Below are 14,502 nucleotides of genomic sequence, written 5' to 3'. Positions count from 1 at the left end.
TTTGGTCTTTAAAATATCCTCACAAGCCTATTAGGGCGGTCATCGCTGTCCCACCCCAATTTTCCAGCAAGAAACTGAGGCAGAGTTGCTAAAGCAACTTGCCCCTTGACGCACAGCCAATATATATCAGTTTGGGCCCAAATAGAGATCTCTCAATTCCCAGTCCATCACTGCTCTGCTAGGTGACACCATCTAGATGAGCTTCCCAAAAATCGTCATGTAGAATTGTTCAGCAGAAAAAAAAAAACACAAAAAAATAGCAACAAAATGCTTGCCCAGCTTTCTGGTTCAGTTCTGGAAATCGGGCAGAGCAAGTAAGGGAGAAAGTTTATTTAGGGCTTCCTTCCTTCCTGGAGGCGGCGGGAGGTGGGGGGCAGTGAGTTATGGGTAGAACTGTCCATACTGTGAGACTATGTTAAATTTTAAAAGAGGGTGAGGTTAGTACCAGTTAGCTAACTGAAGTGCGGGTAGCAACCTGCAATAGTGCCACCCTGGAAACTCAGAAGCATTATGAAATCCAGAGACCTGCCTTGGATGTGTCACCCAAGCCATCCATATACCTGGGCACCCTCTTTGATACTAGGCAAATGCCACTTGATGGGTTGCATTCTCCAGGACAAAGAGGGCTGGCCAGGTGGTGAGCGGGGACTGGTGTAGTGTCTTTGGAAGGAGACCTCGGGGATCAGAAACCAGCATGAGAAGAGGCAAAAGGCCACAGTGCCACTCATTGCCAGGGGGTTTTTTTGCCTCTGGGAGTCGTTTCCTCTTGACTGTCATTGGCATTTTGGTCCCCAGTATACATGGCAGTCCCCGCTGGGAAGGGCACGTTCTTAAATATTCTTGATGACTTCTTTTGGCAGCACCTGTTCCGGGAGCCTGAGAAGAGGCCCCCCACCGTGGTGTCCAATACATTCACCGCCCTGATCCTCTCGCCCCTGCTCCTGCTCTTTGCTCTGGTGAGTAGCTGTAATTAGCATGGGCAGCATGTGGCTGGCGCCAGACTCAGCAGATGTAGCCATTCCAAAGGAGGCTTTGTGCTCTGGCCTCAGCACAGCTCCAAAGGGGTCCAGCAGCTGTGACCTGAACCAGTGATCACAAATTTGTAGGACAACTAGAATTCCCCACTAAGGGAGCAGCTGAATCACCGCTCCGTTAACAAGGGTCATGAGAAAGTACCTGATAGCCATTAAAAATGATGCCAGTGTAGGGACTGGGACCCTCTGCGGGGGTGTTCAGATTCGGTCAAGTGCGAAAAACACAAGACCTACTTCACCAGCCACATGGGTACAGAGGCCCTGCACTTCAGCCCTGTTCAGAGCATAAAACCGTGACCAATGTCAAGTCCTCTAAAGCAAGTGGTACATAAGTTATGGTACATCCACGCAATGGAATAATATGCAGCGTATTAAAGAAATGGATAGATATATGTACTGAAATGACAAGATTACCAAGATGTCTTATTGAGTGAAGAAGGCCAGGGGTAGGATAGTATGTTTAGTATGATCACCTCTGTGTAAAAACCTTGAGAAGGCGTTCTCCTTTAGTGTCGGTCACCTCTAAGGAGAGGACTTTTTATGGAGCACAGAGGAAGGAAATTTTTACCTTTTATACTTTAAAGTACGATTTGAAATACTTTTTTTACCAACTCTTTTTTTTCTTTGTCTCTTTTCAAAAACTATAAACAGATACATATCCTCAAACTTGAGAGGATTTTGAGAACTGTATGGCAATTCATTAGATCTTGCTTTTGGAAAGTTGCCTGTGTTCCTAATTCATTCATTCATTTAAATAAAGGAATTATGGGTGAATCTAAATCTGGAAAGCATGCCACAAGCTTTCAGAAACCAGACCCTAGGGTATGGGCATCTGTTATTATATCTGAGTGACCAGAATTTCAAAAGGCATGGAACCCACAGCAAGAGCATTCATCCACCCAGCTGCCGGGAGGTTTATTTTACCAACACTTCGAGAAACTTGCAAGGGTGCCCGTTACTTCATCGTGAATGCAGTTTCTGACCTTTCAGCTTCATGGGTTCACCTGTTTCAAAATAGAAAAGTGCGTTGTCATTAAAAATGATGTTCAAGTTTGAGTCACCTAAGCACATTGGAGAGCAGGTGTTAGAAGGAATGCCTTTCTAAAGAAAAACAGAGAACAGTTTTTCCCGAGGACTTAAATAGGGTAGTTGTCACTTGGAAAAATTCCCTGTCCGCCAAGTATGTGTCAACTTCTAAGCCCTTAGGGCTCTTGGTTGGATTAGCATTGACATGCCAGGTGTTACCTCCCTTTCAAGTTCTAATGTCTTTTTAATTTATTTCTCCCCATCGTTTAGTGGATTCGGATTGGTGCCAATGTCTCCAACTTCACTTTCGCTCCTAGCACGATTATCTTTCACCTGGGACATGCGGGTAAGCACCCCAGGCTGCTAATTCCACTTAACCTCCTCTGACATTTAGCCTGCCCACGCCAAAGCCCTGGTAAGTAGACCCACAACCTATTAACTGTAATGACTTAATAGTATAACATTTCCCTCTTCCTCCTGGCCTTGTAGGACAGTTAATATGATGATAAACCTGTTTGGGCCGTCAGCTTAGAACAGCTGTCATTATATTGGGTTTCATTGTACTCGGCATTTACCCTCATTTAATAGCCCTGTTCATTTCCAGAGATTACTCACTTATCGTATCTTTACATCGCACCATCTTCCTGGATGAAGAGCATTAATGCAGCTTCCAAAGGTTATCTTTCCCCACTGTATCGATCTTCACATACGCTGGCGGCTGTGTCTGGACGGTAATAAAGACCGTCCCTTCCATAGTCAGACATGCTGTCCTGTTATGTTTAGGACCTAACCGTAACAAGACAGTACATTCACAAGTCAGCATTCCAGAGACTTCCGACACTATTGGATCAGTCCGTGGTGCCTTACATTTCACTAAGACTTCAAAATTCGTTTCTAATTTCTTTGACTCTTTCAGAGGTCACCCTCTTGTGTCTAGAATGTGTGGCTCCTGGAGGGGTCTGCAGATGAATCCTTTGAAATTCTAGGCAAATGTGTATCTGTATGTTCCTGGGCAAAGAGAGAGTCCGTAATTTGGATCCGATTCCCACAGTGGTCCATGACCTCAAAAATGGTTAAGAACCCCCGCTGTAGTTCATCCGTCATCCTTCTGGGCAAAATTGACGGGATGACCTTTCTCTCCAGCCCAGTTCCTGGATTTGAGTGATAGCCCTCCTGGGTCAGGCTGAGAACAAAACCTGAATATAAATTTGTTCAGAGCCATGACTTTTCTTGGCAGAGTTTTTTTTGTGCACATTCTCTCATTTGATTCTCATCGCAACCCTGATGGGGTGGTGATCAGGGCAGGAATTATGATCCATGTTTGACAGGTGAGAGAATTTAGGCTCAGAGAAATTAAGTGGCCGGAAGGGCAGAGCCTTTCCAGAAAGCCTCTCCCTGACTGAAGACCAGAACCCCAGGCTCTCAGTACCCACGCCTGAGCCCTTTTCATTAAGCTTTCTTCCTCGGTCCTCTTTGCTTCCGTCCGAGTCACAGTGGCAAATTATTCTTAACATTTTTTTAATAAAAAAGAAATTATTTACTTAATCCTATGTGCTTTCATTCAGAATTTGAAAAATAAAATGAGTCGCAAATATAATATGACAGTAATGTTTAAAAACAAAACTCCTGGGATGGCCGGTTAGGTCAGTAGGTTAGAGCTTGGTGCTGGTAGCACTAACGTGGCCGGTTCAATTCCCGCATGGGCCACTGTGAGCTGCGCCCTCCTTTAAAAAAAAAGAAAAGCCCCACTACATTAAAGAAAACAGTTGTGGGCCCAGAACGTGGAAGATAGAATAGCTGAGGTCTGATTTTTACCTCTGGATTTCTTTGTAGCCAAGGCTGAGACAAGTATATTGAGTTATCTCTTTTCTAGTATCCGACAAAAGGAATAAAACAAGCTAGTCTAGGGCATCCAGATGGCTCAGTTGGTTAGAGTGTGAACTCTGAACACCAGGGTTGTCAGTTTGATTCCCACATGGGCCAGTGAGCTGCGCCCTCCACAACTAGATTAAAGACACGGAGCTGCCACTGAGCTTCAGGAAGGGCCTCTGTATGGCTCAGTTGGTTAGAGCGCGAGTTCTCAACAAGGTTGCCAGTTCAATTCCTGCGTAGGATGGTGGGCTGCACCCCCGACAACTAAGATTGAAAATGGCAACTGCACTTGGAGCTGAGCTGCGCTGCGCCCTCCACAACTAGACTGAAGGACAACGACTTGGGGTTGGTGGGCCCTGGAAAAACACACTGTTCCCCAATATTCCCCAATATAGAAAAAAAAAAAAACAAGCTAGTCTAGACACACAGACCTTTTCAGGATCCAGCAGTTCCCGCTCCAAACTGTGTTCTGCCCCCATGCGTTGTCACTGTTTCATTTAATTGGCTGTCATAATGCCTGTTTTTGCAGCTATGCTGGGGCTCATGTATATCTACTGGACTCAACTCAACATGTTCCAGACCCTAAAGTACCTGGCCATCTTGGGCAGTGTGACGTTTCTGGCTGGCAATCGGATGCTGGCCCAGCAGGCAATCAAAAGGTAAGGCTAGGGGTGGGCCACGGTCCCAGAGTGGGAATAGAAATACTTTGTCAGCTCTGCTCCCCCAACTCTCTGAACAACAGTGTGTGGCAAGATGGTTTCATACCCTCATGGGCAAATGTGACACAGTAATCCAGCCCAATACAGAAGCCTTTTAAATCAGAAAAGGGCCTTGGTGGTCCAATTTAAATGTATTAAAATCACAGCCCTTTATGCCCCAACACATTAGAACAAGAGGAGAAAATAGTTGCTTTGTGAAATTAAAACGGATTAATCAGAATATGTGGCAGACAGTAGTTGTGAATGTGCTGCCTGTATAAAAATGTGCTCCGCTGCCACAGAGAATCCTGCTCTGCCCTCCTCCCCTGCCGCAGACAGTGACTCCTCTGTAACCCCCACTGGCACCCAGTTATCCTCCTGAACGTGAGGTCCATGCTCTTCCCCCCAGAAACTGCCACAGGTTTTATAGGGGTCCCCAGCAGGGAATACTGCTCAGTAGCCCACACCACGTCCCCAAGAACCAGACAATCTTAGGTTTACACATTGGTCACATCTCAACATGATGGCAACTTGACTTTTGAGCCTGGATTAAAGGCAAATATAATGTCAGATAGGTGTTTCTCATTGATTTGACTTTATTAGAACTTAGGTGATTTCAGTCACAGAAAGGTCAATAAGAAAAGGTCAGAACTGTTTTCACCTTTGGAAGTTAGCATTTTCAGATGTGCCCTGCTGACTCCTCTCCAGGACTTTTGCTGGGAGTAGTGTGGCCTCCAACGTGGCTGCCAGTTAAGTCGGTCAGATCGGAGAAAGGCCATTCATTAGCGGGTGGGAGAGCCACACGTCTCAGCCCTGCTGAAATCTCCATCGTGAGCTTTCTGTCTTCCTCACCATGGAGACCTGGCCCCACCGTGCTCCTGGATGTCCCTGTAGTAATCCAGATGCCACCAGATCTTCTCTTAGCACTAGCAGTGGCAGTTGGTTCCTTTTCCTGCCTTTCCAGCAGCCTTAACTTGGCAACTGAGCATTGCATCTGAGAAAGCACCAGGGACTCAGCTGCTTTTTCTAAGCAGAACCCTGTTCCCTCAGAGCAGCCAGTCCAGGCCCCAGGGAGCCAAAAGGCTGTGCTCTGCTGAGTTCTTTCTTTTCTGGAAGTTGCCACACAAGGCAAACAAAATCACGGGGAAATGGGTGTGGAAACCACCTGATTTACTGCGTTTCCCCTAATATAAGACCTGGTATTATGTTATATTGCATCATATTAGACCCGGTCTTATATTAAAATAAGATTGGGTCTTCTATTAATTTTTGCTCCAAAAAATGCATTAGAGCTGATGGTCCGGCTAGGTCTTATTTTTGGGGAAACACGGTAGATCCTGCTTCGCAGGACTTCCTAATATGTAATCTGAAAATTGTGTACATTTTCTGGGGAAAGACCATGATTCTCACCTCCTCCTCCCCCCCTCACACATCCCGTACAGAAAGTTAAAGCCTGCGCAGTGTTGCCGCCTAGAATGTCTAACGTGAGTCCTAGAACGAACTCTGCCACTGGGAAAATCAGTGACCCTAACGGAAGCTCTGGTTGTGTGTTTGCCATTTCTTTCTTCAGCTTATTTCTCTTCTCACTGTCTTTTCTTGATTCTCAACCCCTCTTTCCTTTGGCAGGATCGCTGCAGAGCAGAGCAGTAGATTGGCAAAATATAGGACATTACGGTAAAGATGAAGGGCGGACTGGTCCCGGAAGCAGGGCGCCTTTTCCATCTTGCCCGCCCCCCGCATGTCAGTTATTTATCTAGCTCCTCCCCACCCCTCCCTAAGCCAAAGCTGAATTCTGAGGCCATTTTCCCACCTTCTGGACCAGATGTGACTGCACCAGGGCAAAAGCCAAAGCCCCCTGAGTTAGCCCAGCTGATGGGTAACTGCAGCAGAGCAACCTTGGCCAGGCTTTGAATGGGTGACTCCATCCTCCCTCTGTCCCATGGGTACTTTCTAGACAGTAACTCCTTTCTGTTTATAGGAGAACGGAGTTGAGGACAAGTCAGATCCAACGTTGTTCCCATTCAGGATATCTACATTCATTACATTATGGTCCCATGGCAAATCCTGGCACACCTTGTCACTGTTTCTGGGACATTTGTAACACTAACCTCTAGTTGGGCCAAACAGTGTGGTTTGGTGAGATTTCTGGCCACAGATCAAAGCCAGCATCAGAACCCAGGTCCTAGAGCTCAGGGTATGGGTTCAGGGCTGTTCCCTGTGTGACTAAAATGTCATGTGAAATGTCACCCATTCTCCATGCAGGTATTAATCCTAGTGCAAGGATGGAGACGGAAGCAAGGTGAAGGGAGGGAAGGAGAGAGTGTCCAGTCAGCGTCAGGGATCAGCCCCTCTAGACAGGGATCAGCAAACATTTTCTGGAAAAAGCCAGATAGTGTTTTAGGCTTCGCAGGCCATACGGTCTCTGTTCCAACTACTCAACTCTGCCACTCTAAAGTGACTATGGGAACACATGAGCATGGCTGTGTTCCAATAAAACTTTACTTACAAAAACAGGTGGTGGGCTGGATTTGGTGCTGACCCCTGTGCTAAACCAACAAAGAGGAGGATTTGAATTTTCTAGTCATGTCCCCTCTTGTCCCTAGCTGTGGAGATGGCTTTGCCTGCCAGAACAACAGTGCCATCTAATTTTAAATCCTCTGAAAACAGGAGAAATCAACAACAGCACAGAATGTAGAGCCTTTCACTAATGTGTGAGCAGAGGCTGGAACATCTAGTCCTCGACACAGAAAGAAACTATATTTGTTTTGGTTCTGTTTCTCTTCATGTTTAATCTGTATACAGTAAAACTCCCCCCTTTTAGTACAGTTCTGTGAATTTTGACAGACTTACTCAGTGATGTGAGCAGCGTCTGAGTCAAGATACAGGCTGTTTCCACAGTCCACCAAGTGCCCCCGTGTGCCCTTTCTCCCCACCATGGTGGTTCCATTTAGTTTTGTCCTAAATTATACTTGCTCTGTCTGAGATTTGCTTTTGGAACTAGTCCTTTCTGCTAAATATTGAGCTTTTTAATTCTTGAAAATAACTCTGGATTGATTTTGTTTTTCTTGATTTTTGGATAAGTCCGCCCCCACCCTGCTACCCCCACATCATACCACTTGAAAGAGAGGAAGGTCACCCGATCATTTGGATGCTTGGGACTTCTGAGGTTGGGACCTCGTATTTTAAAGGGAAGTCCTTGGTTGCTAAGTGCTTTGGATCTGAGGACAGGTGTTCATTTGATCCGGTATAACTTAGCCAAGATAGAGGCTTGTGGGGCCACTGTCCTTCCAGCTGTTCTTCTTTCATACTCGTGCTGCCCTGTCCACGTGAACATTTTAACACACATGTTAAAGTACCTGGGAACCTGGGAATGTTGGCAGGGAATTAGGGGTACTCACTCTGGCCCCCAGGATGAGTTCTGTGCCTGTGTGTGACTCTTGGAACTGTTGAGTAAATTGGTTTAGAGCCTGCCGTTCTGGAAGATGGCGTCATGACATCAGCCCTCATCACTGGATATAGCTGCCTACTAAGGACAGCGTGTGTGTCACCACCCTGCCTCTGCTTGCCAGAGCCACCCGAATCACTAACCTACTGCTGGCCCCCTCCTGGTGGCACAGTGTCTGTCTAGATTGTCATTTCCATTGTCGTGTTTCCCTGTTACTTCTTGGAGTCTAGGGAAAGGCAGCCTGAGGGAAAGAAGGAATAAACAGAGTGTTTTCATCCCCTCTTGAAATTTCTCTGTGAGCTGGGTGCCATTTTTGAGAATCATTCTTAGGTTTAGACACCGATTCTGACCTTTGGCAAGAACACAACCTCATGGCAGGAATATGGCGCACGTTTCTGTACTGAGCGCTCACAATTATCTTCCAAGTTATCTTCCAAGTTATGTAAGGTTGGCGGAGCTGGAGTCTGGGAAATTGAAGATGAGCATCCTCTCTGTTCATCTAGTCGAAATTTACACTATCTTTTTGGCCTTGCACTGTGAGAGGTGTGCCTGGAATTACCTGATCTCCTGAGATTTTCACACACTACTCTCTTAGTTATCGGCAGGTTTGTTTCATTGTTTTTATTTAAGTTGTCGTCAGCTTTAGTTTGAACTAGCTGTCTTACCTTCTTTCCTGAAATGAGATGGGGCATAAATAAATAGAATAGAAAAACAATTATTCCCTTACTAATAGGACCTTGGTCTCTCTGTTGTCACCCGTTAGGAACTGTAACAGTGAATCTGAAACCTTCAGTAATTTTGTATTTGTCCCCATTTTCTTTCAGAACAGCACATTAGTTCCAGAAAAAGGAAGGAAATTCTGAAACCTGAAATGAATGTCAAGAACAATTCACAGTTTGAAAAGAGGAATGAAAAAAACCCTTTATTTAAAAAGAAAGTTGAAATTGTGGTTATACTTTCACTTGTTTTTCTGTCGCCCCAACGCAGAGCCGACACCTGCAAACCCAGATACTCTGTTTCTTTGGCATGGTGCCCTAGTGGGATGCTGTGAATATTTGTAACTTACCCAGATGTTGCCTTTGACAAGTTGAAGTCTGTAATGAATCTGTTTGGGAATAAAGAGGGTAACGCGAACAAAGACTTGACTGAGAGTTTATTCTAGTACTTTTGGACTGATGGGACCCCTACACACACGAGGACTTAGCTGGGAAGTACTGTTGACACAATGGCCCGGGTGTTTCTCATTGGTCCCTCCCACATTCTTAGCAGACGTGAGCATTGCCTAGAAAAGCCACTATCCTTTCTTCTTCCCCAGCTGCCTGCACAGGAGCCCAGTTAGTATCTGAAGCCTGTGCTTTTGCCTGGAAAGTTTGGTCTCTGTATGCGGTGGGTAAGGGAAGGGATTGTCTTAAAACAAGGCTGATCACGTGGGTCGTCTCAGGCTCTCAGGATCACACACATCTCAAGAATGTGCCTTTTGTAGTTGTGCCCAGGACCACCGTCACAGGGAGGTTATCTTATCCCTCAGAGGAGTAATATCGAATAGTGTGGGTCCGGGCATAGACGTCAGTGGCAGGCCAACCTGTGGTTCTCACTTACTCGGGTGAGGGATTGTGGGCGAGTGGCTTCACTCCTGTGAGCCTCCTTTTTTTCTTCTGTAAAAGAGATAAAAACAGTACCCACCTCGTCTGACTGAAGGAGTTTCATGCATCCGAAGGCTTGTCTCAGTGCCTGGCATCTTTCCTGACTGGCCCAGTCATGTTCTTTTTGGCTCATTGCCCATCATTCTATTACAGGCTATCGAAACCTAACAAATACATTTAGATAACCTAAAATGCGGATAATCTTAACAGTTTTGAATTTGGGGGAGTAGAAATTTTGTTCAGATGCCTTTCCCATTTAGCTGGATTTCACTGCAGTGAAAATTGGGATTTGGAGGAAAAGGGAAAGGAGATGCTGGAACTCTGCACTACTTCTGAGTGGGATTCTGCAGGCAAGAGGGCCATGTGGGCAGGTACAGAGGTGCCTCTAAAATGGGAAAGGGGCCTCACCTTTCCCAGAGGTTGCAAACTGGTGGCCCATGGCTACATTTTATTTGATTTATAGTGTTGTTTTTTTTTAAGTTGAATTGGTTGCTAACATTTACAACTTGATTTGAAAGCTCATACAAAACTCTAGGTTTGGGGTTTGGGATTCTCTTGAAAAAATCAGAGTTGGCAGCGTGGGGCCTGCTTCCTGCATGGGAACAATCAGCTGGAGCTGAACTGCAGGTGCTCCCTTTGGGTGGGGCCTGCACTCGTGTGCCATAGCCCCACCCCGCACAGGTGTCAGTTCTACGTATCACACGTGCTGTTCACCTGCTGACTTCGCTCGGTTGATACCTGCCTGGCTCCTGTGGACATCTGGGACGGGAGCCTTGCTTTTTTTCAGTTGTTAGCTTATTCCACCCTGAGAGGAAAGGGTGATGTTGGTCCCCCATTGCTGTTGGGTGGCTCCTTGTCTCCCCTTAGGTATGCTGGGACATGCTGGGACCACAGCAGCTCAGAGGGGTGGGGAAGGGATGAGAGCATGAGGAGCCCACCCTTCTGGGACTTTCACACCTGTAACCAGACCTGTACACTTGTGGAAGGCAGACCGGATGAGGCCTGATGAGCAGTGGTGTAGAGTTGGGGAACTAGGGCCTGAGAATACAAGTACAGTGCCTGGAGGAAAGGAGGCCAGGAAATAGCTTCCTGGAAAAAGGGTGGCAAGGTTAGGGGCCACCAAGGCTGGTTCAGGGCTGGCCTGCAGACCCAGAGGGAACTGGAGAATAAAGCAACAGCAAGACATTTGCTACGTGCCAGGCTCTGTGCTGTGTCTAGAGCTACAACAGTGACCAAGACTGATACATTTCCTGCCCTGGGTTCACTTACAACCTGGAGGGGACAGGGGAAAGGGACCAGAGAGATTATAAATGTGAGAAGGGCTTCAAAGGAAGCAATTTTTATCTTGGGTGTTGGGAAGGCTAAGCTGACACCTGAAGGACAAAAACGAGCTTTCGCAGAGCTGGGGAAGAGCATTTCAGGCAGGGCATCAACATAGGCAAAGGCTCGGAGGCAAGATCTTGGCATATTTGAGCTGAAAGTAGGCCAGTGCAATAGGCTATAGTTAGCAAGGAGAGTATCCTCGGAAACCTGAACAAATAGGGCTGTGGCAAAGGGAATAGATTTTATTTTAGGACCAATGACAAATTTTAGGGAACTTGAATTTTATGCTGGGACATAGTGGAGGTAGAAACACTTCACGTGCTCTCTGTCTGGCCCTCCCACCCGGTAGAGCTTCTTGAAGGGCTCTCAGCTCTTAGCTCCGGAGCAAGTCTGCAGGGGAGAATCTGCTTGCGTGGAGCCTAATAGTGGGTCTGGGAAGGCTGGAGCCAACAGCAAGCCTGACTCATAACTTATGAAATCCCCTGGATTCGTTGCTCAAATTATTCGCTACTGACAAAGATTCTTGGCTTGATCAAACTTGAGTCAGGCTCCTAAACGAAGCCTCTAGGCCCATCTGTGAACTTCCTTGTAAAATCTAGCTTTAGCGAGAACCCTGCGAAGTCAGTTTAACCAGAATCCCCACCCTTGGTATCTGATCACCTTGATCTCTGATCCTGTTTCTCACCCTCCACCATTCTTCAGGTGATGTCTGATCACTCTGGCTTGTTTTCAGCAAGAATCCTGTTAGGTCGGTTTAGCCAGAATCCCCTTTACTCCTGATGTTTCTTATTGTAGTAATTTTCCATTCACTGATTCCCACCCTGCTTCTTGGCTAGAAGTTCCCACTTGCCTTTGCTGTATTTTGGAATCGAGCCGAGTCGAGCCGAGTTCTATACTGAGGTCTCTTTTCCCCTGTTGCAATAGTCCAGAATAAAATCGTTTTTAACCACTTTAACTGTTGTGCATCTCTGGTTTTTCTTTGACACCACAGTGGTGCAGGACCTTCTTGAAGGAGTAGTAACCACAGCAGTTTGAAGCCCAACTGAGCTGCTCTGAATGCCCTGATTCACTGTGTCCTTAGGCACCTTTCTTTACCTCTCTGGGCCTCCGTTTCCCATCAGTAAAAACAGGGATGCTACCTGTGAGGTATCCTGAATCCATTATAAGGATTAAATGAGGTCACACCCAAGCCACAGGGCCTGGCACTTATCGTTGACTCTGGTTGCTCTGATTAGTGTAGATATTATCATCCTTATTTTCTGTGTGTTGTTAGCAGGAGCCCAGTAAACAGTTTGTACCAGGTCCACTTTTGTCTGTTCTCTCTCTTTTTTTTTTTAACTTTTATGTATTTTAAGTGTGTTTTTCCAGGACCCATCAGCTCCAAGTCAAGTAGTTGTTTCCATCTAGTTGTGGAGGCCGCAGCTCACAGTGGCCCATGTGGGGATCGAATTTGGCAACCTTGTTGAGAGCACCTGCACGTTGACCAACTGAGCTAACCTGCTGCCCCTATTTGTGCTCTTAAATTCACTTGATTTCCCCAGCTCGCATTTCCTGAGGGGCCTGGAGTCTTGAAACCACACAGGAGCCCTGCCCTGGAATCAGGAATCAGTCCCCAGTTTTGCCCCCTCCTGGCTGAGTCACCTGACCTCTCACCTGTCTGTGAGGTCTGCGCCCTACTCTCCCTTTCTCCAGAGGGCTGCGGTAGGGAGCAAATGAAGTAATGCATGGGAAACTGCTTTGTGAACTTTAAGTTAATATAAACATCAGCTGTTATCATTAAAAGCGATGAGTCCCCCATTGATTAGAGCATTTCTTTAGCGGGGAAAAATAGCAGTTGGTCTTAAGTAGGAAACCCACGGGAATGGGAAGCTCCCAGAACCTCTGCTGAGAGGGGTTAAGTCTTTTAAGACGCCATTAGCGTCATCGTTAATGGTGACAAAGCACCGGAATCGTTGCCATCATGGTTTCTGCCTTTATAATTGCATTCACCTCGAAAACCACAAGTAGCTACGGGTCCCGGTGGCCATTATTTCATTTGAAAAACTAATTGGAAGTTGAGAGAGCCCTCAGTGTTTGCTTTTGTTAGGACAGGCGGAGGAAAGAGATGAGCAGGTGGGTCTGGGGAAAAGAGGGCCTCCAGGCTGGCCCCATTCAGCAGTCTCCTCCTTTGTTCTCCTTCCTTGGCAGGTCCTCTGCCTGCCCGCCTTTCTTGGTTGAAGTGGACTGCCGGCCCTCAATAGCCAGCCTTCTCCTCTGGAGGGGGCTTTTGTTTCCCCATTGTTGGTATTGTCTCCTCGGCAGAGCCGCCCGGCGGCCCCCTGCTGAGACTTTCCCACGCTTTACATTCTTTCTTGGAGGATAAACTGGGGGCTCCCAGGGAGAGCAGGTGGTCTAAACCCGTGAAGAACCGAATTGGCTGTACGGTTCTGTTCTGGTGCCGGGAGGAGGCACTGCGTGTCCCCAGCTGGAAAATGATGGGGTTGGCATTGCTTATCTCTTGAGGCCCCATAATCCCTAAAGTGCTGCGATTCTTCTTGTATTTTTAATCAGAACAGACTTCACCATCATCCGGACTTTTCACTTTTTTTAGATTTAATTTACTTACTTTACTTACAGTAAAATGTACAGATCTTATGAGATCAATGAGTTTTTACATCTAACTACACTAGCGTAATCATTTCCTAAATCAAAATATAGAACATTTGGATCCACCCAGAAAGTTCCCAGATTCTAATAAGAGTCATGCGTAGGGCTGGTGATCTGGGGAAATATCTGGCCTAGGTGAAATGGCTCGTGAATAGAAAACATTGAGTAATCACTGACGTATATACTTCTGGTCAATGGCTTCAGTTCTTGGCTTTTACAGCAAAACTTCTCAAAAGAATGATCTCTACCAGCGCTGACCGATAGAAATATAATGCAGGCCACATACCCTGTTTCCCCGAAAATAAGACCTAGCCGGACAATCAGCTCTAATGTGTCTTTTGGAGCAAAAATTAATATAAGACCTGGTATATTTATTATGTTATATTATATTATATTATATTATATCATATTATATTTATTATATTTATTATATTATACCCGGTCTTATAGTAAAATAAGACCGGGTCTTATATTAATTTTTGCTCCAAAAGATGCATTAGAGCTGATTGTCCGGCTCAGTCTTATTTTCGGAGAAACACAGTAGGTGATTTTAAATTTTCTTGTAACCTCAAAAAAAAAAAAGGTGAAAAAGAAACAGGTGAAATTAATGTTAATATGTTATTTAACCCAATATGTCCAAATTATTACTTTAACGTATAATCAATATTAAAATTTTTGAGCTATTTTGTATAGTTTTTTTCATATTGTCATTGAAATCCAGTGTCTATTTTACATTTATGGCACATCTCAGTTTGTACTAGCCACATTTCAGGTGTTCAGTAGCCACCTGTGGCTACTGGTGGGCAGGTGGCCCC

The 14,502-nt window shown here is 45.9% G+C and overlaps 1 protein-coding gene across 2 annotated transcripts in view; it reads left to right on the top strand.

Annotated features, from left to right (window-relative positions):
• The window catches only part of RPN2 (ribophorin II), a 51,153-nt gene extending 41,938 nt beyond the window's left edge, over positions 1 to 9,215 (top strand). The window contains exons 14-18 of one of the 2 annotated variants that reach the window (XM_081033861.1): positions 861 to 956; positions 2,331 to 2,406; positions 4,462 to 4,591; positions 6,257 to 6,304; positions 8,900 to 9,215. In XM_081033861.1, the coding sequence (XP_080889987.1) occupies positions 861 to 956; positions 2,331 to 2,406; positions 4,462 to 4,591; positions 6,257 to 6,304; positions 8,900 to 8,912 (363 nt within the window). In that variant the 3' untranslated portion in view covers positions 8,913 to 9,215. The remainder of the gene's footprint in view (positions 1 to 860; positions 957 to 2,330; positions 2,407 to 4,461; positions 4,592 to 6,256; positions 6,305 to 8,899) is intronic. The other variant, XM_081033862.1, reaches the window with a different exon arrangement.
• The last annotated feature ends 5,287 nt before the right edge of the window (positions 9,216 to 14,502 follow it).

Source organism: Rhinolophus hipposideros, assembly GCF_964194185.1.
Source record: "Rhinolophus hipposideros genome assembly, chromosome: 22".
Classification (NCBI taxonomy): domain Eukaryota; kingdom Metazoa; phylum Chordata; class Mammalia; order Chiroptera; family Rhinolophidae; genus Rhinolophus; species Rhinolophus hipposideros.
This window is presented reverse-complemented; position numbering and strand designations above follow the sequence as displayed.